Source organism: Triturus cristatus, chromosome 3_1 (genome assembly GCF_964204655.1).
Source record: "Triturus cristatus chromosome 3_1, aTriCri1.1, whole genome shotgun sequence".
In the NCBI taxonomy this organism is placed as follows: Eukaryota; Metazoa; Chordata; class Amphibia; order Caudata; family Salamandridae; genus Triturus; species Triturus cristatus.
In genome coordinates, this window is record NC_140583.1 from 318,170,786 (window position 1) to 318,194,562 (window position 23,777).

The window sequence follows — 23,777 nt, forward strand, 5'->3', positions numbered from 1 at the left end:
TGTTATAGAATGGTTTTAGGATTGCGCACCATAAAGTAACGAGCAGGGACCAAGCCAGTAAGCTTCAGATTCTTAGTCATGGAATGGCCATCATATATTGAGCCATAAAATATACTTCAGATGTCTGGTCAAATATTATAAGGCACCAAGTACAAGGAAGGGGCCAATTTTATGTTAGTCCAGGCTTGAATCCAAATATTTAGGTTTTGATATATTTTATTAAACTCATCAAGGTTACATTTGTTATGATGGTGAAAAATATATGACTTCTTAGCCCCATATACCTGAAAGCCTATGGGGCTTCAATGCCTTTGGGATGTTTGCAATCTCATACACTGAGATGTGAAATTAAAGCAGGTAACAAAAATGGATATAAAGCTTGCAGAGATGCTGTATTGTGAAGCCATAAGATGCCTTTCAGTTACTGAGACATGAGATGTCCATCAGGTGTTGTGCATCAAAATTGCATTGAGGTACTGAAACATGGATTTCCCATCACATATGAAATATTGTATAGCTAGTTTCTCAAAATATGTTTGTTAGATACCGTGCTTTGATGCGTCATCAATGACAGCGTAATGAACAGCTCTTAGGGATGAAATGCCATAGATATTGTACCCTAAGATGACCACACTATAGAGCTATAATGGTCTACCCTTTTCAGATAGCTACTTCAAAGTATGATTGTTGTGTACCAACTGATATTAGCTCATTTGTCTTGATGGTGCTCTCTAGATTTTCCAGATTAGCTTGGTAGCATACAGCACCTCGAAAAATTTGGTCTGTAGTGCTGAAATTTACTAATCAACCTATCAATCAAGTGACCAGTCAGTTAATAGGCCAACAAATTAATTAACATCATCCAGTTTGAGACTTAATGTCAGAGAGCTATTGAATATGTTCCATATTGCAAGAACTGCTGCAGTTGATTGTAAACTGAACAAGATGGGATGCTGCACAATGCATTCTGACGATCTACTCTACATGCACTACTTGCTCTACTCAACTTCTTTGTAAACAGGTGAACTCAGTGACAGCCTGGATTGATGGAAGTGCCATCTATGGCTCATCCCACGTGTGGAGTGATGCGCTGAGGAGTTTCTCTGGTGGGAAGCTAGTCTCTGGACAGGACCCGCTCTTTCCCAGGCAAACTGACGAGAGTCTTCTCATGTGGAGAGCTCCGGATCCATCCACGGGGCAGAGTGGTGCTGGAGGGATTTATGGTAAGTATTGGAAAAAGGACTAATTCATTTCTCACAAGGTGTTTTTTGCTATCTATCCCAGGATCTGAAATGGTGACTGAGCTCACTGGTTTGCCAGGGAGTCCTGCTGAAATTCACACATCTGCTATATGAAAATAACATAATGACCAAAGAAAATACAGTATATATATTAATGCAATGTATCTAATACTCATAAACACATTTAAGAGGCTGCTTTTTATGCAACTCGGCTTGTTAATTATAAGAATTATCATAATGCAACTTGTAGAGCTCATGGCTCTACTTCTTACGAAGTGTTCCACGCTAGGATACTGACTTTGAAATGATGTGTACCCCAAAAGACTGGGTAGGTCTTTGCCAGTGTAGTGTCCTGCTGGACACGTTCTAGTGTTTGGGCAATTTAGTGTTTCCATCAGCCACTCCTTGAGGGCTGGCTTCCACACTCACCCCCATCCATCCATTACAGGCGTCACCACTCAAGTGACCCTGCTTCTAAAAGGGGCCGGGCGCACAAGCCCTGGGACAGTTCCAGATACTATCACTAAGTGTCTGCGTGGTCATTAGTCATGCATGCAGGCCTAGGGCCCAAGACCCTACAGACAAATCCAGAGTCAGGTTTTCAATTTTGTCCTGAAAACAGTTTCAGAAGCGGCTAGCCAGAGTTCAGAGGCCAAAAGTTCCACATTTTTGGTTCAAGCTGGCGAAAGCGCTACCTCCAATTCTAGCTTTTTAAAATTTTGGGACGGAGGCCTATTTTGCTACGGCCGATCTAAGGTTTCTAGTTGGGACATCAGGAGTGATCATGGACTGTAGGTAGGTAGGACCTTGAGAGGAGAGAGCCTTGCAACCATAACAGAGAACCTTGAAGGTAATTCTTTGCTTCAACGGCAACCAGTGTAGTTTTTTAAACACGGTACTGCGAAGGCACGCCTAGGAAGTCTGAGCAGTGCCGGGCGGCCGTGTTCTGGACCCATTGAAGCCTGTTCCACCAGGACTGAGAAACTCCCAGGTAAAGGACATTGAAGTAGCCTAATTTGGATATATTCAGAGCCTGGACTACAGTTTTATGGGCGGGATCAGAGAGGAGATGTAGGATTTTCTCCAAGGATCTCAGCAGCCCAAAACACTTTCCTAAAAGGGCATGCTTAACCTTTTTGAATAATAATTTTAGTCCTATTTTCTGACTGTTTTCCATCAGTGAGACTCCCACTTCAGCATATATTACATCCCCCCAACCCCTACTTCGTAAAAAAGGAAATAATTAGGGCATGTGAAAAATCAGAGTTTGAAGAGCCTGCAATGTAACATTACCTTCCAAAAACGTAAGAGAGTGAGTAGGTAATGGATATTGTTCTAGGGAGAAAATAGTATACTCTTTGAAGCATTCACCATGGTTTTAGATCTCTCTCTGAACATACTTTTACATGTTTTCGCTATTCATAAAGATTCCTAGTAGTGTGCATGGAAAGCTGCACAGGAGCAGATTTCCAGACGTACTACCTGGGATATCACGTGATTATTGCCAAGAGCACCTATTCCCAGAATTCTACCCACAGTAGCATGGTGCCTCCTGTGCAAATTCTTTTTCATTTTTTCCATTTGGTAAAACATCTGACTTACACTTAGAGAAAGCCCTACACTAAAACCCCTGTAATAGTGGAAGTGATATGTTACACATTACATCCTGGAGCTCAATATATGGAGTGAATCTCTGACTATTTGTAATTGTACAGTGGAAAAGATCTGGACATTTGGCCAAGCATACATGGCTGTGGGCATTCCCAAACTTCCATAGAAACCTGTCTTGCACCCCTTGCATGAGATTTTACTACTGCAGATTTCTCCGCGCCTGTGATGGAGAGTAGTGAATGCATGTACACAATCCCTTTATGGATTCCTTGCGGGCGTAAAAAAATTTTTTTCCATTGTAAGCTTACGTCAAAAGACGTAAACACCTTTGTGAATAAGCTCCTATGACTTGAAAGCACCGTTTATTTAATAAGTAGTAAAAAGAAAGGACGATAGGTTTATCCCAAATATTCTTCCTCGGTTTACTAATGTCTGCACTCTGAATCTTGGTTACAGCCTTTGGAAGTGACCGAGCTAACGAGAGCCCCTTCATCCGGGCTCTGAGCATCGTCTGGTTCCGCTACCACAACCACTTGGCAGCCATGTTTGCAGAGGAGAATCCGTCGTGGTCCGACGAGGATATATTTCAGCACGCCCGGAAATGGGTGATTGCCACTTATCAGGTAACAACCGGTAGGAGTACTAAGACGTATCGCCATACATGAACTTCAGACATTTAAGGGAACAACCAGCACACTGCATTCGCTTAAAGGAGTTTTAATGAAGGATGCGTCAGTAGTCTGGCAATAAAAGGGCACATGAGCTGTGCGGCTCTAGGGAACAGATGCACAGTGTGGCTAATGTGGATAATTGGTCACTGTTATTCTAGTTTTTCTAATGCAAAAGCATATTAAACATAAATTATAATTGTAACTTTCTATTTTTTTTAAAAGTACATTGAGCTACAGGTACCCTTATTTTTAGATCTTACAGGTCAAAAGATCTACTGTGCTTCCGTTCCTGCCCCACCCACTCCCTGTTGCACCTCTCTCATTTGATTTCTCCCACCAAGTGCTCTCCAAAGCTCGCCCTCCCGTTCCATCACATTCTGCACATTATGATCTTATAAACATGTTTATTCTCCAATTTAATGGAGGAGCTGGCAGCTACCATTTCCTACTGGGCCACGCCTTTTTTCAAATGTAGAAACACTTCTTTCAGGTGCACATTTAAATATTTCTTTTATTTGTTGGTGTAAGCCATTTTGGAACAGTGAATAAAAATGATTTACAAAATAGAAGCTGCATCATGCCATATGTGCAAGCATGCTTGTTGATGTATGCCTGTGCATACTTCCTCACTTTTGCACCATTGCAAATACAGTGCAGTTCAGCATGAGTTTTCTAAGTAGACCTGGAAAATTCGTGTTATCCACCATAGTGTTTCCCAAAATAGTAACATTTGAAAAAAATCTAGAATTGCGCTACATTGCTCCAAAGCAGTTGTAAGTTCTGCTACTTTTGTGACTGCCTTATGACAAGTAACAGACAAACGATGTTGGGTAGCTGCTTGCAATAAGTCTAACCACTGGCAATAGCTCAGGGTAGCATTCCAACCCATCATTCTTTTGTTCGGCACGCCTCTTCAGTTTGGACCCAGCCATATGCAAATCAGTCTTGACCCTGCTTCTCATGGGAACAGTCCAGCAGGAACTGCAAAGCCAGATCCACCTTGTACCGGAACACAAGCAACCCAGGACCAGTTTCGCCTTAGCTATGGACTCATCAGCCGTGTACAGCTTGGTTCCAGTAACACAGCGAGCAAGATACCCACATCTGGGTATACCCGTGCCATTTAGGGTGGTACATGAACCACACAAAAGGTGATGGGAGATTGCTGTAATAAGTCTAACCACTGGCAATTGCTCGGTATAGCACTCCAGCCCATCTTTCTTTTGCTCACCATGCCACCTCAGTTTGGACTCAGCCATATGCAAATCAGTCTTGACCCTGCTCCCCATGGGAACAGTCCTGCCTGAACTGCCAAGCCACGGCCACCTTGAAGCGGAACACGATTATGAGAAGTATGCATCTTTTGCAAGGTAATGGTCGGGCTTTTGTTCAGTTGTGTTTTTTGTACAGCTTGCTGTTGCAAAGTGTGGTTTTCTATCCTCACAGTACAATTCTTATTTCAATCCAAATTTGCATATATTTTTTGGGAACCAATTTAATTTCTTTTCATTACGGTACAAAGTATGTGATACTGCATCAGTTGAAAACATTCACATATGCAAAAAAACAGTATGACCTAAGATGTATTTGGTAAGGAGCAGCCAATTTGACACATAATAAAGAGAACATTAACATTATCAAACGTCAGATCAGACAATGAAAGTTACAACACATTTGTTTCTGGCAGCTATTAAAGTCCAGTTTTGCATTTGTGATATGATTCTGCACACCTGCTCATGTGTTTTCCTATTTCCTTACTTTTGGGTGTCAGCCACTCTAGTATGGAGTAATTCTTTGGTAAGATGTATACTACAGCAACAAAACACATGTATTTGCCTTACAATGGGATTTTGATTAGTACCTTGACAACAAATATATATTATTGTGCCAAAAGGTGGCACACATATTACCACCCATGTAAAATGCTTAGTTTCCCTTACTGTTTTATAATAGACACCAGTCTCATATTAACTCTATGGGCAAAATTATGGTTTGTTTGCAACACAACTGGCCTGCCAGTTCGGTCTGGACTGTTCCCATGAGGCACAGGGTCAAGACTGATTTGCATATGGCTATGACTGAACTGGGGTGGCGTGGTGAGCAAAATAACGATAAATTAAACCCAGATCTGTGACTGGGCGTGAATGTTTGACAATGTTGAGAGGAGAGGCAGCTCTGAGTGAACCGCTTGAGGACCTTCAATGCCCGAGTGAATTCTGAAGCATTATTAGCCCTGAGCCAAAGGAGAAAAATTAGTCTGGAGGCGACTGGCCCCGACAAACTACTGCCCCAGCGCCTTGAGACCCTCATGGGTATGTAGTGCGCTTTAAAAAATTTATGATTGATTCATATCTGTGTGTGCATATATATGTTTTGTTCTCATTTATGAGTACACAACTTTCACCTAATTTGTTATAAAATCATATATTGATTCAGAATTACATGAGTTTTTTTGGTTTGGACTTAAAATGTGACATATTTCATCAAATGATAGTCTCATCTTAGTAGAGGGACCAAGTATACAAATAATTTAGACCCTTTCTAAAGCTAATAGGTGGCAGAACCACTGTTCACTTAATGGAAGAATGGAAAGCAGCTTCAGAGAAGGAGAAAGATGTGACTGAATGGGGCTTGGAGGAGAAAAAGCTAGCAATGGTAGCAGTGAGAATACAGGGTACAATGGAGACGCAAGGGTCCACATCCCCAAAGACCTGTCCCCTGGTTATGTGGTAGGCGTGATATCAACAAGTGGTTTGCAGTCCATGGGGTAACCCTGAAGAAGCATGGTGTCCTAGAAGAGGATTAATGGGATAAACTATTGAAGCATACGCTCGTTGTGTGGAGGGATACCATACTGGTCCTAGAGGTAGCTGACCTATGCCCCTTGTACTGCTTGAGTTTTAAGGACAGTCACATACTGTCTAACCAGTCTTGGGTGGATTTTGTTGAATAGTACAGTGAGCACTACATGGTTGGGTGAGAGGCAGCAATGTGATTGATAACCTGATTTTAGGAGAGCACATTCTCACTAATTGCTTTACAGAGTTGTGCCAACACCGGATACATACCGGGATCACTTTTTCTAAGGAACCTGCTAAGGAGGATCTCCTCTGTATCAGCAGCAGAGTGTCAATGAAGGTGACCTTAGGAAGGGGATGTCAAAAAAGCGAGGACAGGGTCCCCCTGAAGAAACAAGGATAAACCAAAACTGTTCTCTCAAGGTTCTTAAAATAGTTTTCAGGGAAAAGGTTCTCGGTCCCATCTTGAACAAAAGAAAGGAGATTTCCATGTAAAGAAGGCCTCAGGCCACTTTACACCCAGGTGCCATGAGTGTAACTGATATGGGCAATTTTAGGGGGATCCCTTCTAGGAGAAGAGGAAGCAGCCATCACTGGAAGGTTGTTGTCCAAGTTAGTTGTAGAGGGGGTTCAGTGGGTACCCTAGTGTTCCAGGGTGACAAATAGATGGTGTTAAAGGCCCATGTGCCTGAGAACGCAAAGATGTAAAGGCAGTGGGTCACCAATAATGAGCAGAGGGTGGAGGCTCTGAGAGACACCGGCCCAGTATGGCTACTCATAGGTGTCATCAGAGCAGATAGTGCCTGATGTAGTACACCAGGCTGTGACTGCTGACAACCAGGTAAGCCATTATTCAGTGGCTCTAGTTTCCTTTGATTGGGATGGGTCTCAGGTTCCTTAAAGGGAGCTGTGAGTCCAGCCATGCCTGTTGGTGGACTGTTAGAGAATGATGTGGAGCACACCATGTGGAAACAATTGGAACTACGATCTCACCTGTAGATGTTGGGATTGCCTGAGTGGCTATGCCTAACCCCACGTTCCATGGCAGCCCATCAGGAGAGTTAAAAGGACCAGGAGTCTGGAAAAATAAAAACGGCACAGTACCTGTTAAATGTCATGATACATGGGAAACCCGCCCCTAAGGCTCCCAGGAACCAAGAGGAGGCTGATCTTAAGGGTGACAACTTGGAACCTATATTATTGGTTCTAAGAGGGACCTACTGGAGTTGGCTAGATGGTAAAATGAAAGGCATGGCATGGCACCAGGCAGAGTTCTGCAAAATGTAAAAGGAGTGCCCTACTCTCGAGGGCGTATGGCGGCAGGCCAAGACCCAGGTAGCTGGTGACACCCCTGGTGATCATTTGCTCTATCGGGAGAATGGTCTCTTGTATAGGGAGTCTAAGATTCTTGAGCCTTGAGAAACCCACCAGTGCTGCAGGACGACCTGCCTACTGAGATTGGCTCATTACATTCCCCTGACAGGACATCTGGGGCATGCTAAAACCTTTACAAGGCTGGCTACCCACTTCTATTGGCGCCAAATGAGGATGCAGCCAGATGCATTCTACATATCCTCTGTAACCTGCCAGCCTAGTTGGAAGTCAGGGGCAAAGCAAGAGACCCCTGATTCCATTCCCCATATTGGGAAAAGCTTTTGGGTAGGCATTGACATTGTTGGGTCCCTGAACACTCAGACTGCCCTAGACAATAGGTTCATCCTGATGATGGACCCATGCCACATGGTACCCAGAGGCCAGACCTCTGATTATGCTGATTGCACCGCAGTGGCTAGGGCACTGATAGGGATATCTACCTGTGTGGGTTTCCCCAACTAGGTTGTATCTAACCAGGGCACAAACGTCATGTCTGCCCACATGTGGGATCAGTGTGGGGTAATCTATAAGTTCTCTACACCCTATCGCTCCCAGAACAATGGGCTTGATGAAAGATTTAACAAGACCATGAAGGGCATTATTATGGACCTACCAGCACCCATGAGGCATAAGTGGGACGTATTCTTGCCATGCTTTCTCTTTGCCTACAGAAAAGTACCTGAGAAGGGAGTGGGGTTCAGCCCTTTTGAACTTCTATTTTGCGACCCTGTGTGTGGACCTGTCATTCTTGACAAGAAAGGATTGGGGCAAACTCCAAAGAAACCCCCTCAGGATGTAGTGAGCTACTTGTTAGTACTCCGCTCTCAGATGAAATGCTTCTAGAATGAAGGGGTTGAGAACCTTGAAGCCAGCCAGGAAGTGGTGAAGCACTGGAACAACTAGAAGGCGATTATGGTACAGAATCAACCTGGCCGAAAAGAGTGGGTAATGGAGCTGGTGAAGACCTGGGTCTTAGCGGACTGGTGCACTTGGCCCTATGAGGTGAAAGTGGCATGGGGAGGTCATCTCCTTGGTGGACCTCAAGACATCTAGGAACCCCTAAAGGGTCCTGCATGAAAACTTCCTGAAAACCCACTTTGAGGGGTCCAAAGTTACCATGCTCCTGGTGATGGATGATGGTGTGGAGGAGGAGAGCGAGCCCCTCTCCAAACTCTTATCTTCTAAAGAGAAATATGAGTCAGTTGGAAGGAGCTGTCCTCTCCCCTACCCTGACCCCAAAGCAGCAAAGGGAATGTCACCACTTGCTGGGGCAATTCACCTGTCTTTTCTCACTGACACCGGAAACTTGCTGTGCCCATGATATTGACACAGCCGACAGCATACTTGTCAAAAATAAAATGTACAGGCTGTATGATAAAGAGAGACGCAATATTGAGGATGAAGTGTCCAAAATGCTGGGGTTAGAGGGGATTGAGCACTCCAAAAGCCCTTGGCTCAGTATAGTGGTTCTGGTACATCACTGGGCGTCACACCAGAACTCCAGTTCTGTGTTGATTATAGAGTAGTTCTCAGTGCTGGGGGCACACCAAGACTTATGCACACCTCATCCCCCAAGCTGAAAATCTCATTGACCGGTTGGGAGCTGAAAGTTGGGATTTTTCTGCTTAAACCAAATGCGCCTTTCTACCATTGTCTAGGGTCACATGATTGTGAATGGCTTTCCTGTTGTGGGTTGTGTATTCCTTTTAGCCACGGGGATAGAAGAGGCCCAGGTTCAATGGGAATGGGTCTTCCTAAGAGGATGACTGGAGTGGAGCTTTACCATGCCCTGATTGAACTTCAAAGGGCCCTGCTTGCAGCACATAAAAAGGAACTTGACACCAGGCCTGCCCTCCCTTTTTCCTAGAAAGAGGAAGGGGAAGAACTGACCAGAACTAGGTTAGGCCAGGAGTTTCTCCCACACAAAGTCTAACACTAGGTATTAGTGGCAGCTTTAGAAACTGTCATCAGAACATTCTTTGGCCTGTGGAAGACTCAAAAGAAGGACTGCCCTGCTGTCTCAATCAATCAGTCATTCAATCAGAGGTTCTTAAAGTGCAACTACTCACTTGTGAGCGTTTCAAGGCGCTGGACGTGCTGTCTAAAGAAGGAAGACTGGATCTGTTTGTCTTGTACCCAGGCTTCCCAGAATTGACTTCAAGTGTCAGTTGGCTGACCTCATCTTTGAGCTACAGGGACCCTGTAAGCTTCCAGAGGCCTCCTTGCAACTGCCCAGTTGGGCAGCGTCAGCTGGACCTGCATGGACCTACCTGAGCCCTGCTGCCTGCCTGAGCTGGAAGGAGTCCTAATCCCAAAGAGATTCTCCCCAGATCCTGGACCCTTGGCTGACATCAGAGAGCGCTCTTCAGGAACTCAAGGTAAAAATGCAGAAGTTTGTGGCCTTGTGATCGCAAAGTGGCCTCTTCACTTCAGGTGGACCTGTACTTCGCACCAACTCCAATCTTCTGGGATGACTACCAACATGATGGCAAAGCGAGACTCACAATTCTCAAAAAAAAAACTCACAGCTAGAGCCCACGTTGGTCGCTAATGAGAAGTTCCAGCGACAACCTGGCGCTTCGTGCAAAAATAGTGACTGTCTGTAAAAACCAACTTGCTTTTCACTCCAGCAATGGCCTTCTTGAAGCCCTCCCCATGCAAGCGGCAGCTCCTCATGTACACTTCAGAAGATATCCCAGTAGCAGGCTAAACCTAATCCCTGTATACGACGCACGCTGCATTGCGGTTTGCTTGAAATTCTGACTTTACGCTGGTCTGGCTTTGTGCTTTTTGGTACTATTTTCACCTAAAACATTTAGTAGACTAAGGGCCTGATTCCAACCTAGCTCTGAAAGCATTCCTACTGAATCAGTTCCAAGATGCTTTCCGGACGACTCGCATTGGGGGGAGTCCAACCGAGCGATTTGGATGTATCCGGATGGTTCCGGATACGATTTGGCCAGACTCCCATTGACTTCAATAGGAACCTGTGTTCTGAAGGAGAACACAGGCTCCCATTGAAGAAAGGGGTGGCTGGGGAAAACCTTGCACCCTGTGACGGGCACCCCATGGTGTCTGCCACACTGTGCATGGTTGGAAAAGGGGGTCCCTTGGGTACCCCCACGGGCTTCATTCGGAAGGCCGTGGGTAAAGGGGGGCCTGCTATGGGCCCCCAAAGTCAGATTCCGGCAGCCAATTCGTTCTGGAAAAACCGAATCGGAAAGGCTGTCCGAATCGGTCATCGTACTCACTTGCTCAGAAACCGAGTCCATAGAGCTGTATGATTCGGCTCCGAAAGACGGGGCCTGTCCGAATGCCTTTCGTAACCGATTTGGACAGCTCTAATGGTTTCCAGGCATCGTAATCGATCGTTGGGAAGTGTGTACGATTTGGTCGGAAACAAGGGTTCCGGATCAGATTCGACAAACCCGAATCCGATTAGGAGCCCTTCCGAAAGACATAGGAATCAACCCCTAAGTCTGAAGGTAAAACTTTTCACCGGGATGAGTCTGCTCCTTGTATCTGACCCGTGCTCCATCACGATTGACCTAAACGTTTGTCTTAGTCCCAGTAAAGTGCAACCCGATGACTGAAGTTGGCACTGAAGGCTTTTTGCTGCTATTTTGAACCTTAAACTAAAAAAAATACTTAACTTAGGTTCTACTGATTGGATTTCTGTCATTTTGGTGTCGTTTTATTTATTGACTTTTACTTTTAGTGTGGAATTTTTCTTTTGCTGTGTTTTCTTCCTGACAAGGATTGCATTTATTATTTGATAGAGGCCTCCTCCTCTGTCAAATAATAAGCCAATTTCTTACAGAGAACTTTGACAACCCTTCCTGCAAAACGTGTGGTTTGCTCACATTGTTCTCTCTGTGCAGTATAGGAGTGCTTTGCAGTTGTTCTTATGACAGCTTTTGGTTTGCAGTCCAGCACTGCGAAGGATCCAATATGCACATCACAGATATTGTACTTGGGATATGAGCATATTCAAGATGGAGGTGTAGAGAGAAGGCAAAGACAAATGTAATTTTTGTTTGGCTGGTGGTGCTCTCTAAATATGGCATACTAATCTGTGGGTTGTCATTCAAGAGAGACTGGCTCCTTCTGCAGCACTTTAATAATTGCAAGCATGGCACTGGCATGGCATGAAAATAGAAAAAGAGAGCCCTGGGTCCAAAATTACAGAGACCACAGAAGATGCGACCTCATTGAATTGCTACACAGATGCCTCCTGCTAGGGCTGGTAATGCCATATGGTTGAGGTGGGTCATCTTCTCAGAGACCAAGAAACAATTTAACAACTGGGAGAGTTCTTTAAGTCATCGAACAGTCATTAACTTCAAAAGTGGATCTGGTACCAAACCCTTAAAGATCATGTTCCCAGGATGATTGTGCAAGGGTAGATCCCTTCACTTTTGGTGCCAGGTAATATATAGCCATTTCTGCTGACCTCCCATGAATAGTGATACTTATGGAATCATTGCACTGGCTCTCTGTATCATTTTTATTGATACTGATCATATGTTTTCCCTCTTAAAACTACTTGTACTCATAATTGCTTTTGTGAATTGGCTCAAAAGTATCTAAGAAAATGTTGACCTTTGTACAAAAAAGCATATTTTACATACCTCATGTTAGTACAGCAGAAGGGATTCAGTGTGGAGGATTTAGCCATGCAAAAACATAAGTGAAACTCTCCTTTAAAAAGAGAACACCAGGAAGTGAAGAAATGCAATAGCAATAATGAAATTTAAAAAAATCACAGAGCTGACCTGAGAGTTGCCTTCCTTCATTGACATCTGCCTAAAACTAATGGTGTTATTAGCTTATGTGATGGTTTGTGCTTCTTATCTTTTGCAGAATATTGTACTCTACGAATGGTTGCCCATGCTTCTTGATAAGACAATTTCAGAATACAAAGGTAAGTCCACTTTGGTCCATTTGTGTTCCATAATTTGACATACTTTTCTTTGTATGTTATAGACCGCTTTGCACAAATATTCTTGATCTACACAGTATAGAGTTGGACACACCCTGGGTATAATTGTAGGCAAGTGTAGAAATAAAAAAGTAATGCTTGGTTCAAGAACGTAGTTGCGTTTTTTTCTGATTTCCAGTTTTTAATTTAATTGTTGGCGGTCATGCCATTTTCTACCAGGGCATTGGGGAAAGTATTCTGTTGCCCAGGCGGAGGTACTGATCATCAAATTTAGCAATCTCCATCGGGTCAACAGACGTTTCTAGCATTCACAGAAATTGCCCTCTAGGCAGTTCCTGTAAATGCATTGGAACTTTGCCCTATAGCTCCATTAAACATGACAGAGCTGCACTTCAAAGTTTACAAACTTTTTTTATTTTCAAATACAAAAACCCACAGTGAGAGTTATTTCCCTTGGTAAGGTATGCACATTTTGTTTTTAACTGCCCCTTGCTTCCAGGGTTTGCCTGGCGGTGACTGGCAGTAAAAAATGGCTATATGCATGCCCCTCCTAATTGGATGGATGGGCATATAGCCAATTCTCCGACGACCCCTAGTCTATCGGGCCATTAAAGAGGTTTGGCCGTGGTGGAAATGGAGTAGTCTCTGCAGTGGTTGAACTATGGTCTGCCCGCTTTTAAAATCATTGGGCGGTCCATCATGTTGGCGGTAAGCACACTCAGCAGTATGCTTACAGCTACCATTTAAATTGGGCCCTTAGTCTAAGAATGCTTCATGGGCAGATTTCGGAGCGCAAACCCTCCCCGTACATCTGGGAGGGCCCTTGGATTCACTGCAACATGCTCTTAAAATAATCCTTGACTGTCATTATTAGGATAATCGCGTAAACCATGTGTGGTGGTCACATCCTTGAGATGTGTCAAGAAACAGCAACCATATATGTTTTTCACATTGGCCACGTTCTGAGATGGTGCATTTATTCCTTGTCCCATAAAAATCCCCATCATTTCCCTCACACAAATTTACCATTACCAAGGGTAGTGGTATCTTCAGAGGGGAGGAATCATAATGATTATTAGTTTAGAGGGAATAACATACACAGATCGGATTTACCATGCCTATTTCTGCATGTTTGCCCCAGCATTCAGTCCAGAGAATTCTCCTCTTTGCAGCAGATGAAAGCTCTTGCTCAACCCATAAATCCAATGGGCCGGTAACTCCTGTTACTGGACCATTTAAAATGTATGGCCTCTCGTAATGAGGCTCTTATTGTTTTTATTGCCTTTTTCACCAACCCTAAGGACTAATTTTAATCTGTAATGAGTCTTTCCATAGCAACCAGTGTGCTTTATTTCAATCAAGGAATTAACAGCAAACCAATTGTGTCCATTTGTTAAACAAGATATATTTATTTATTTTTATTCGCAAAGTTATATATACCGCGAATATGACTTATGAGAGTATCAGAGCGCTTAACAGATGATCGGAAGGAAGAAACACGAAAACAAACAACAACATTATCAAGAGCGGTACAGAATGTGAAGGTTCACAAACCGAGGGAAGATACCTCCATAGGTCGAAGCCAATGAGACAATAGACAAGGTCCAACATTCAAATACTAATCTTGGGTGTAGACACTGAGTCCAATTGTGTGACTTAGACAAACATTTGTTCAAAAGTTATATTTCAGCTTCTTTTTTGCAGGATACCATTTAGAGGATTAGTCTGATTTCAGGTGGTAGGGAGTTCCAAATTCTCGGGGCAATACCCGAGAAGGCTCTGTTGCAAGTTTTCTTTTTATGGAATTTCTTTGTTTTCGGCAAGAAGGTGCTGGTGCTTCTAGAAGATCTGCATCCACCAGATATCTCTAGCTTTTGTGGCAACTATCTTGGGGTGTTGTAGTGTAAGGCTTTATGGGTCATGCAGTCAATTTGTAACTGATTCCTTGCCTCATATGGGAGACAACTTGGAGGTTTTAGATCTGGAGTGATGTGTTTGTTTCTTTTTCTTCCTGTGATGAGCCTGGCAGCAGAGTTAGGAGAGGCCCCTTAGAGGAGCCACCTTGAATCTAGGAAGGCCACATAGAGTTGCACTTCTATAGTCCAGCCTGGGAATAACTAGGGCTTGAACCACTGCCTGGAAGTCATCATGGGGTTTTAATTTCCTCAAGATGTTAATTTGGTAGTTTGCTCCTTCGGTGGAAGTACTGATGCGCTCCTTCATGTTGAGGTGCTTGTCAGGTGTTATTATCTATAATGTGTGGTGAGCAGTTAATAGCAGTGAGTTGCTTTATCCATAATTTGATCTCGGGAGACTGTTTGGGTGGAACGATTAGGAAGAATTCCGCTTTGAGGTCATTAAGTTTGAGGTGGCTCAGGCAGTTTTTTTTTGTTGAAGATTTGTGTTGAGGGACCTAATATCTTGATAATGAATGTTGGAAAGTTTCAGAGTTTCATCTAGAAGATCCATGAATAGGTTGAAGAGAGTGGGTGACAGAGAGGACCCCTGTGGTACCCCTGATATGACTGGTGTGGCAGTGGACAGGGACTGGTTAACCTTGCTTCTTTGAGTTCTCTTGTGGAGAAACGAGGTGAACAAATTTTGGACAGATGCTGATAGCCCCATCTTTTTTTCGAGTTAGTCTAGGAGGCTCATGTTTAAGCGTATTCAAAGCTGATGAAAGGTCTAGGAGGATTAAAAGGCAGGATTTGCTCTAATTCAGCATTTTTGTATATTTAATGATACATCCATTGATCAGGAGATGGTCAGGTAGCTGGATCTTTCCTGGATTGAGTTTTCAGGTCCAACTTTTAGGAAATGTAGCAACACCAGATTTATTTTGATTTATTTACAGCAAATTTAACTAATAATATCTGAGCCTTGTTAAAGGGAGACATCTGCTACAAAGATGGTACGCTTGATGTGAAGTTTCGAAGAGATACATTTAGTATTATTCTATGGCTGACAGTCTTTAGCGAACATTTGATTGTGAAGCCTGAAAGAAGTATAAATTAGATTTTAGGATGGTATTTAATGCTGACATGGGTGGACGAAAACCAGTATACTATCAACACTTAGCAAAATTAATTTAAAGGACAATGGAAAAATTATCTGTAAACAGAGAGATCATCTGATTGCCTATGATGAAAAACTCCCCCCTTTAGTTCTTGAAAATCACAAAATCTCATTCTTTTTGTGTTCCATTATGCTCTAGAGATAATATCTAGATTTGTAGGGAAAATAGGGAAAGTAGTTTCCAGTATTTGGAAAGACTTACTGCAACACATACCTTTTCTGACCACATGCAGGGTTATTCACTCTGGAGCTTTTAAGAAATATAGCTTTTAGGTAGAGCTTTTGAGACCTATTTTATCCTCTTTGTGGGCTTACAGTCCGCCCTCTGCTTTTCATTTGTTTGTTTCAGTGCCCTTTAAAAATCCTTGCTTGCTAATCGTAAATCCTTCCCCTTTGACCCTCCTTTTTGTCTTTGTTTCCTCGCACGGAGCATGGACCAAGTACTGTATCTTTATGCCTTGGTTTATTTATCTTTTTTTTGGGAACTATTTTTTTATTTCTTTCCTGCTCATGTTATACTGTGGTTGCATGTTCAGCTTTGGTGCCTGTATTTTATAGCATCTTTGCTCATGCCCCCTTCTCTTGTTGTTGCTGCAATCCTTCCCTCAGCTCCTGCTCTGTGGCCTATTCCCCCTTTACTTATTTCTTTTCAACATTAACACAGATGCTGGACTCTAACTCACTTCTGTAGTGTAATGCACAGCTGAGAGCCACCCGGTTAATGGCAACGTCGTCAACTGCGCATCCACCTTCTGGTCCCAGGCATAGGCTCTGCCCAGTGGCACTGCAACCGTGGCCCCAATGTAATAGAGGCATTTGGATGACTCTGTAGGCTTGTGCATGACTGATCAACGAGGTTCCATGCCTGTCTTCACTGGTTCATTGCATGAGCAGCCGAAATTAGGTTAATTGGATGTGTGTGTCTCGCATGCCAGAATGTGTCCTTCGACTGCTCCACGAGACAATACACCGGACTGCTCATGATATCCCTCGGGATGGTGTGATTGGGTTTTGAAAGTGCTTTACTTTTCTGTAGCCCTGCAGTGCAAGTGTACCACACCTGTAATTTAAAAGACTGTATGGTATCTGGTAGTACTGCCTGGGACGTTGGCGTTGTGAGACGTAGGGCTAGGGCTAAATGGTATATAGTGTTTTGCAAATGTTTTTCTCCCTGTAAAGTTAGAATTAAATCCCATAATATTTTGCACAAATGTATTAAATGATAGCCCTACAAAAGGAGCCATTTATCGTCAATTTCCATGACCCAAAGGCAAAGACACCAAACTGCATATGGCCTGGTACTACCTATACCCCCTCCTCCCTTGTCCAGACCCAAACAATATCAAGAACAAGAGTTTAGTTGGAAAAGGGGGTCGTAGATAACTCCCAGCCGTATTTATTAACAAAATTAATCAAACAATCAATATTACCAATTTTTTACAAAATTTACTCAGATAATCATATAATTGACATTTGATTACATTTGATATGTACAGATATCAGATGGCTATCCTTAACATAACTCTAATACAAGTTATTCCTATCCGAATCTAAGCATAACATCATTCATAATCATAATGGCAATCATTTTCTGCGTATCCATGTTTGAGCCTACGGCAAGGTCAATAACTGGTGTCAAATCCTTATCAATTAAACCCTGCCCTCCCACCTGAGTGCGCTTGCGCAGAGGGCCCTTTCACCGTGAGGGTACTTCCCCCCATTTACCCCCGTACACTCTGTATACTATCTCCATCAGGGGCCCTTGCAGTTCTGCGCCCTTTACTGGTGCCATTGTGCACATGCGGGGTGGCCAACCAGCCTAGGAAAAGCTGTAACTGCCCCTGGAGTTCTAGGAGGGACGACTTGTCCCTCCCCCTTGGGCGACCCCATTCAAGAATGGCGCCGCCCCCTAAGGACCTTAAATTTACTGCTCACCAATCATGACCTTACCGCCTAACCACGGAATCGCACTAAAATACGACAATTTTACCTTAAAAAAGGGGAAAAAACAAGTTATTTACACATCACAACCTGAAACGAAAAGAGAAGACAATCGTACACTACACAACCTTTGCTTTAGGGGATGCTGGGTGGGCAAATATTATATTACGACCTCCTAGCGAGGCCACACTACTGGCTGGAGAGCGCGGAGGGCAAAGAGGAAGATTCCTCTGCACCCCAGCCTTTTATCGGTGAGTACTTGCCCCCCAGAGGGGGGGGCTGGCAACTTGCGTGACCCGGAAGTGATTCCTTTCACTTCCGGGTCAAGACCCGGCCTGCCAATGAGAGAGGAGGCGTGCCTGTCACGTCACTGCTGTGCGTGACAGGCCCGCCTCCTTTGGTCGTCGGGAGCCTTGCAGTGTCCTAGCAGTATCAAGACAGGGGTATCTGTTTAGGGGTCATAGCTGTGATGTCAATGGGGGAATGTGTGAATTGGTGTACCCTGCCATCAATCCTGCTTTCTCTTGCCTTTATCCCTAGATTTTTTGAGACATTTGGATTCTGGCTGGAAAGGATTTGCGCAGATAGAGCAGGCATGTTTAAACTTACATGTGCCTGGCGCCCTAGTGCATGTTCTTCTGTTAAAATCCCAACAAGTCCCATTACGCCCCCCTCCACCACCTGAGCCATGGGTAGGGCCTGTGTTCAATCAAATCAAATGATCTTTATTCGGATATATAAGAGACATCCATAAAAGTACATAAAAATTATTCCATATATTCTTATACAAAGTGCAAAGTCAAAATGTAAATGTGCAAAGGATACATCTAAGACCAACGGGCCAGGTTCGGTTTGTTCACGTCAGAAGCTCAATAAATACGTCTTTAAAATCCATAAAAAGAACATCCCAATGAATAATTAAAAATGTTAAAATATATGTTCAACACATATTGTCGTACACCCAAAATGCAGAGATGCAACATACAATAATATACAAGCCGTTATACAGAAATCTAAAATAATAGACAATATTCAAATCGTGTTCATTGAGGCACGGGAGCGAACAGCAGTTCGAAGAAAATGACTGACTCTATAAATAACATCTTCATTGCTTAGTGTCTGCAAGGTTCTAAAGGCCTCTTTAAAATCTGTCAGTGCATTGGTTTTAAAGTAAGGGATGAGAAAATTTTTAGTATATTTTTTATAGAAGCCACAAAATAATGTAAAATGCATCAAACTTTGCTTGCCACCTTGGTTGCATGGACAGGGTAAGTCTTTTAAGTTATGGGAATAACCCAGGGGGAAACAAAGTAGATTTACCACGCTCCCATCCCTAAATCTAAACAACAGGCTCCTGTCCCATCTGCCCAATACCTTACACAAATAACCTTGGGGTTTGATTGATGGCCTAATACAATGTTCTTGTATGTGTAGGTACCCAAGGATGGCTGGCTTTCTAAATTCGATATTTTCTCTATTTATTCGGTATAGGTCGAATAAGGCCCTTTTCACTATAAGCTTGTGTGATGAATTTATTGTGTCAGGTGCTGAAAAAAGATGCCCCATTTCAATGCTTTCTAGGCTCGCCTGTACCGCTTTAAGCCAAGGAATGCAATTTACCCGCTCACATTTTAAACAATCAGAGATTATATCGCGGGTCAATGAGGCGGCTTGGTTACGCCAAATTTTTAGCCAGAATAGAGCGGGTCTTGATTTTATAAAATCCTCTATATAGGGGAGGTTCAATTCTCTGTGGCATATGTATGACGGGGCCGAGAAGACTCCCCCCAGTACCTTCCTACAAAACTTATTTTCTTCTACTTGAAGATTGGTGCAGCTCGAGTAACCCCACACCTCGGCGCCATACGTTCCTGTAGGGACGCACTGGGTTTTATAGATTTGTAGTAAAGATAAAGTGACCTCAGCGTGCCTTGGTTGGCGTAAAGTGATTAAGGAATTAATAGCTTTACCCAATTTGTTCCTCCCTCTGGCAACGTGTGGTTGCCAGGATCCAAAGTCAGAAAACAACAGGCCCAAATAAGGGAAAGTGCAAGTGCTGTCTAAGGTATTATTCCCTGCCATTATATGTCGGATTTTGTGTTTCTTTGGCCCGCAGGACATTATATAGGATTTTTTAAAGTTTGTACATAAGTCCAGGTCGGCCATAAAAGAAACAAAGCCTGAAATTAAAGTGCGAAGTGCATTAGGAGTACGGCCTATGAGTACCGCGTCGTCGGCATAAAGGAGTACAGGTAAAGGATTGCCGTTGACGAGCGGAACATCAGTGGTTAGTTTATTTATTGATTAACTTAATTCATTTATATATAAGATAAAAAGTAGGGGAGCCAGGACGCAACCCTGTCTGACACCCCTACCAATTAAAATCTCGTCCGAAACCTCACCATCATTATTGATGCGAACACGAGCCTTTAGGTCTCTGTGTAGATAAGCCAAGAATTGGACCAGAGATTCATCTAGACCATAGCTCAGCAAGGCAATCCATAGGCGAGATCGGTTGACAAGGTCGAAAGCAGAGCTTAAATCCATAAAACCTAGGTAAAGTGGGGATTTTTTAGCTCTGATATATTTATCTAAGACTAGGTTTAGGTTCAAGCACTGCTCAACCGTCCCTACGTTATTTCTAAAGCCTAGCTGGCAAGGGTGTAAAATTTTGTTTTCCTCGGCCCAGGTGCTGATCTTATTAAAAATGACCCTGCCCAAAATCTTCAATGTATTGTCAATCAGTGATATTGGGCGATAACAGCCAGGGTCGAGTCTGTCACCTTTTTTAAAAATAGGGACGATTGTACTATTTGACCAGGTATCAGGCAATGAGGTAATGGACAAGTTATTAAAAACATTACACAGTAATGGGGACCATAGGTCGGGCTCTGATTTAATTAAATCGATGGATACTCCATCAGGCCCGGGCGCCTTATTTCCTGCGCTCTGAGAAATTGCATCCTCCACTTCTGTTATTAAAATATGTGGAAGCTTAAAAGGTTGACGGTTTTCGGTGGGAGGGGTCGATGACAGGTAAATATTAGTGAAGTGCTTCACCCATACGTCCCCTGTTATGCTACAATTTGTGGGGGTGATATTGGAACCAAACGTTTTCAGGTTTTTAACCTCTTTCCAAAACCCAGCAGCATCCCTAGTTGCTGCGGTGCGTACGAGTGATTCCCAGTGAGTTTTTAATAGCTCTTCAGATCGTCTTTTTAAAGTACGTTTGTAACTGATCCTCAGGGACCTCACCAATATTTGATTGGGTGGATCGATTTTTAGGGCAGCTCTCAAATCTCTGTTTGCTCTAGAACAGGAGTTATCGAACCATCTAGGGGTAGTATCAAAGTTGATTTTGGCTGGCTTAGATATCTCCTTTTTTATGGTCCTGCACAGCTCCGTGAATGCTTCAATGATCGCATGATCTGGGCCTTCAAAAGATAAACAAGTAAGAACTAATCTTGGTTCAGATTTAATAACTCGGGCTAACACCTCCTTATTGTCAATCCCCTTCCAGACCACCCTAAGTTTGTCTGTGGATGCAACTAGGTTTTTTGCCCCAATTTCTATCCGGTTCACCCTCTTAAGGGGAAGTTTCAAAGTGGATAGGATTGGGTAATGGTCACTATGTACAGACCTAACTACTTTGGCCTCTAATAAAAGGTCCACAAGTGCGGAGGTCACAAATACATAATCAATTGTGGATGCACTCCCATGCCCGACGTAAGTGACCGCGGGACGTTTATTTTCCATAATGTTGGCTTTTTCCAAGACATTAATTAGGTCCCTTGTGGCCAGATGGTTAGATAATTCTATGCCTCTTTTACAAGGAGGGTTTTGTCGGTAAATGTGTGCATTAAAATCTCCTCCTACACATATCCCGTCGAGTTTCCCAAATTTATGTCCCTCTAAAATATCGTCGATAAAATTAAACAGCCTTATAAAATTCATATTGGGATGTGTTTTAAAATCGTTGTTGTAAAAATTTATTAAACATATTCTAATGCTACTGATGTAGAGCAAAGCCTGGAAATTCCTGTCGTGTGTTGCCAATGGTTCGATTTTAATGTCTGCGCCTAGTTTAACCCATATGGATAGTCCCCCACTTGGTCTACCTAACGCAGGAATTAATGCGGTTTGGTTAAAACAGTGGTATCCATCAAAAAACAAAGGAGTGGTACACCAGGTTTCCTGAAACATCAGGATATCATTTTTGGAGACCCAGTCCACCCAATCCCCATTTGTTACTTTAGTACTTAAACCTGCTATATTCCAGCTCAGGATTGTCAAGTTATTGATAGATATTACCGAGGGGGAGACATAACACCTGTCCGTGGCCGCCTTAGGTGCATTAGCAGTCATTTTAATTGGGTCCAAGGACAGATCCCCTACTGGGTCAAGTATGTTAGATTGATTTCTACCCAGTGGGTCAAAGGGAATAGTTGATGGTCAGTCCAGAGTGTCCAAGTCAGACAGTGCACTGTATCTATTGTGTAAGGGAAGAGGTAATGAAGAAGGGCTAGGTAATCTATGATGCGGTCTGTAAAAATAGCCCAGTTGCAGAGAAGTTATGTCGCTCGGAAGGGAAAAGCGCATGTTAGTACAGCCAAGGATATATTTAACTGTAGAAGGATTTCTAAAGTTGATGACAATACAGTCCCCTTCAATATTCTTGGGTGATGGCCCGACCCAACTCACCCGTCTAGTGGTTATGATTTCTCTCATAATGTTGGGGCCTACTCCTTTGTGTTTGCATAGCCAGTCTGTGCATTTGTTATTTAATTGCATCCATGACTCGCTCTGCCCCTCTCTTAGCTGTGGTACGCCTGCCAAAATTATTACATAGGGGCAGGCGTCGGGGGGCAGATGAAGAACAGGCCCAAAATGCGTTGTTGGCCTGATAGTGAGTGTATGGCCCTTATCTAATCCAGTGGGAGCAGAAGCCTTCCCCCCAGTGGATAGCAGGGTTGGGGCATCGTTTGGCATATTACTAGCCTGACTAATGTGGCGTGTTGGGTTTACATTCCTCCCTGAAGATGACATAGTGGGAGCATCATTTGTCAAATTACTGGCCTGACTGGTGTATGGTGTTGATTCTATAGCTTTGTTAACACCTCTGGGTATAATGATGCTAGGGGTGGTCGTTTTATTGGGAGCATTTTGTTTTTCAGTCAGAGTGCCCCTATTTACAGCTTCTAGATCTTTAATGAAGCGCTCACCCCTTGTTAAGTCAAGGCTAATAGCCCCCTTCCTTTTTGCATCCTCATTTTTGATCATAGTTTCAATACGATCTAGTCTTTTAAAAACATTATTAAACTGTTTGATCATTTGAGATTCTAGCTGTTTAAAAATGGTGTCCACAATGGTTTCCATAAAATTAGCATTTGGCTTATTGAGTGTGGCACTTTCACTCACTGGGTCAGTCTGTGTGCAAATACAGTTTGTACCGTCTCTGGGGGGGGTAGTATTCAACAATCCTTCGGCCAAGTGTACGAGTTCAGTCCTGGCATTACTACCCTCTGTTGTTTTTTGTTTCCCTCTGGTCCACATGCTCTGTGGTGTGGGCTGATCCTTGTTGCATGTGGTTGGTTTCCTTCTATTAGTTGACTGTTTAATAGACCCTTTTTTCCTTGTCCCACCAGTGGGTTTGGTTTTTGAAGGTGCCTGGGAAATAGGGACATATTCAGTGACGTCAAGCTGAGAATCAAGGATGATAGTGTCGCCCTCCTCCTCTGGGGTAATAGTAGGTGGATGACACGTGTTGGGCTTGGTAACTGTCACAGTTGGGGATAGGGGTAGGGTGTGTTCTGTACTAAAATCCCCAGACTCCGAGTGTGTACGTAAAAGGCCCAATGACATCCGTCTCTCAGTGCTCGCGATTTCATTGGCGACCATATTAAATGCATTATCCAGCATGCTTTCTAACGATGAAGGAATGGTGGGGTGTGCCATTAATGATTTGCTGGTTTGATTTACAGGGCACTTCCCGCTAATTGGCATTTTTTCGTTTCTCTCACCTGATAATCCCTATGTAGACAGCTTAGATGGGTGGCCCGCCCGACCACTGTTGACCTCTGAGGGCCTCAGAGGGCCCGCCCTTTGCCCGGGCTTCTCCCGCGGG

General features: G+C 43.5%; 1 protein-coding gene across 3 annotated transcripts in view; it reads left to right on the forward strand.

Annotated features, from left to right (window-relative positions):
* Window positions 1-23,777, forward strand: part of LOC146860186 (dual oxidase 1-like) — a 1,129,619-nt gene that overhangs the window by 616,319 nt on the left and 489,523 nt on the right. For all 3 annotated transcript variants that reach the window (XM_085644023.1, XM_085644022.1, XM_085644024.1), the window contains 3 exons: window positions 1,022-1,223; window positions 3,309-3,475; window positions 12,559-12,619. In XM_085644023.1, coding sequence (XP_085500149.1) covers window positions 1,022-1,223; window positions 3,309-3,475; window positions 12,559-12,619 — 430 coding nt within the window. The remainder of the gene's footprint in view (window positions 1-1,021; window positions 1,224-3,308; window positions 3,476-12,558; window positions 12,620-23,777) is intronic.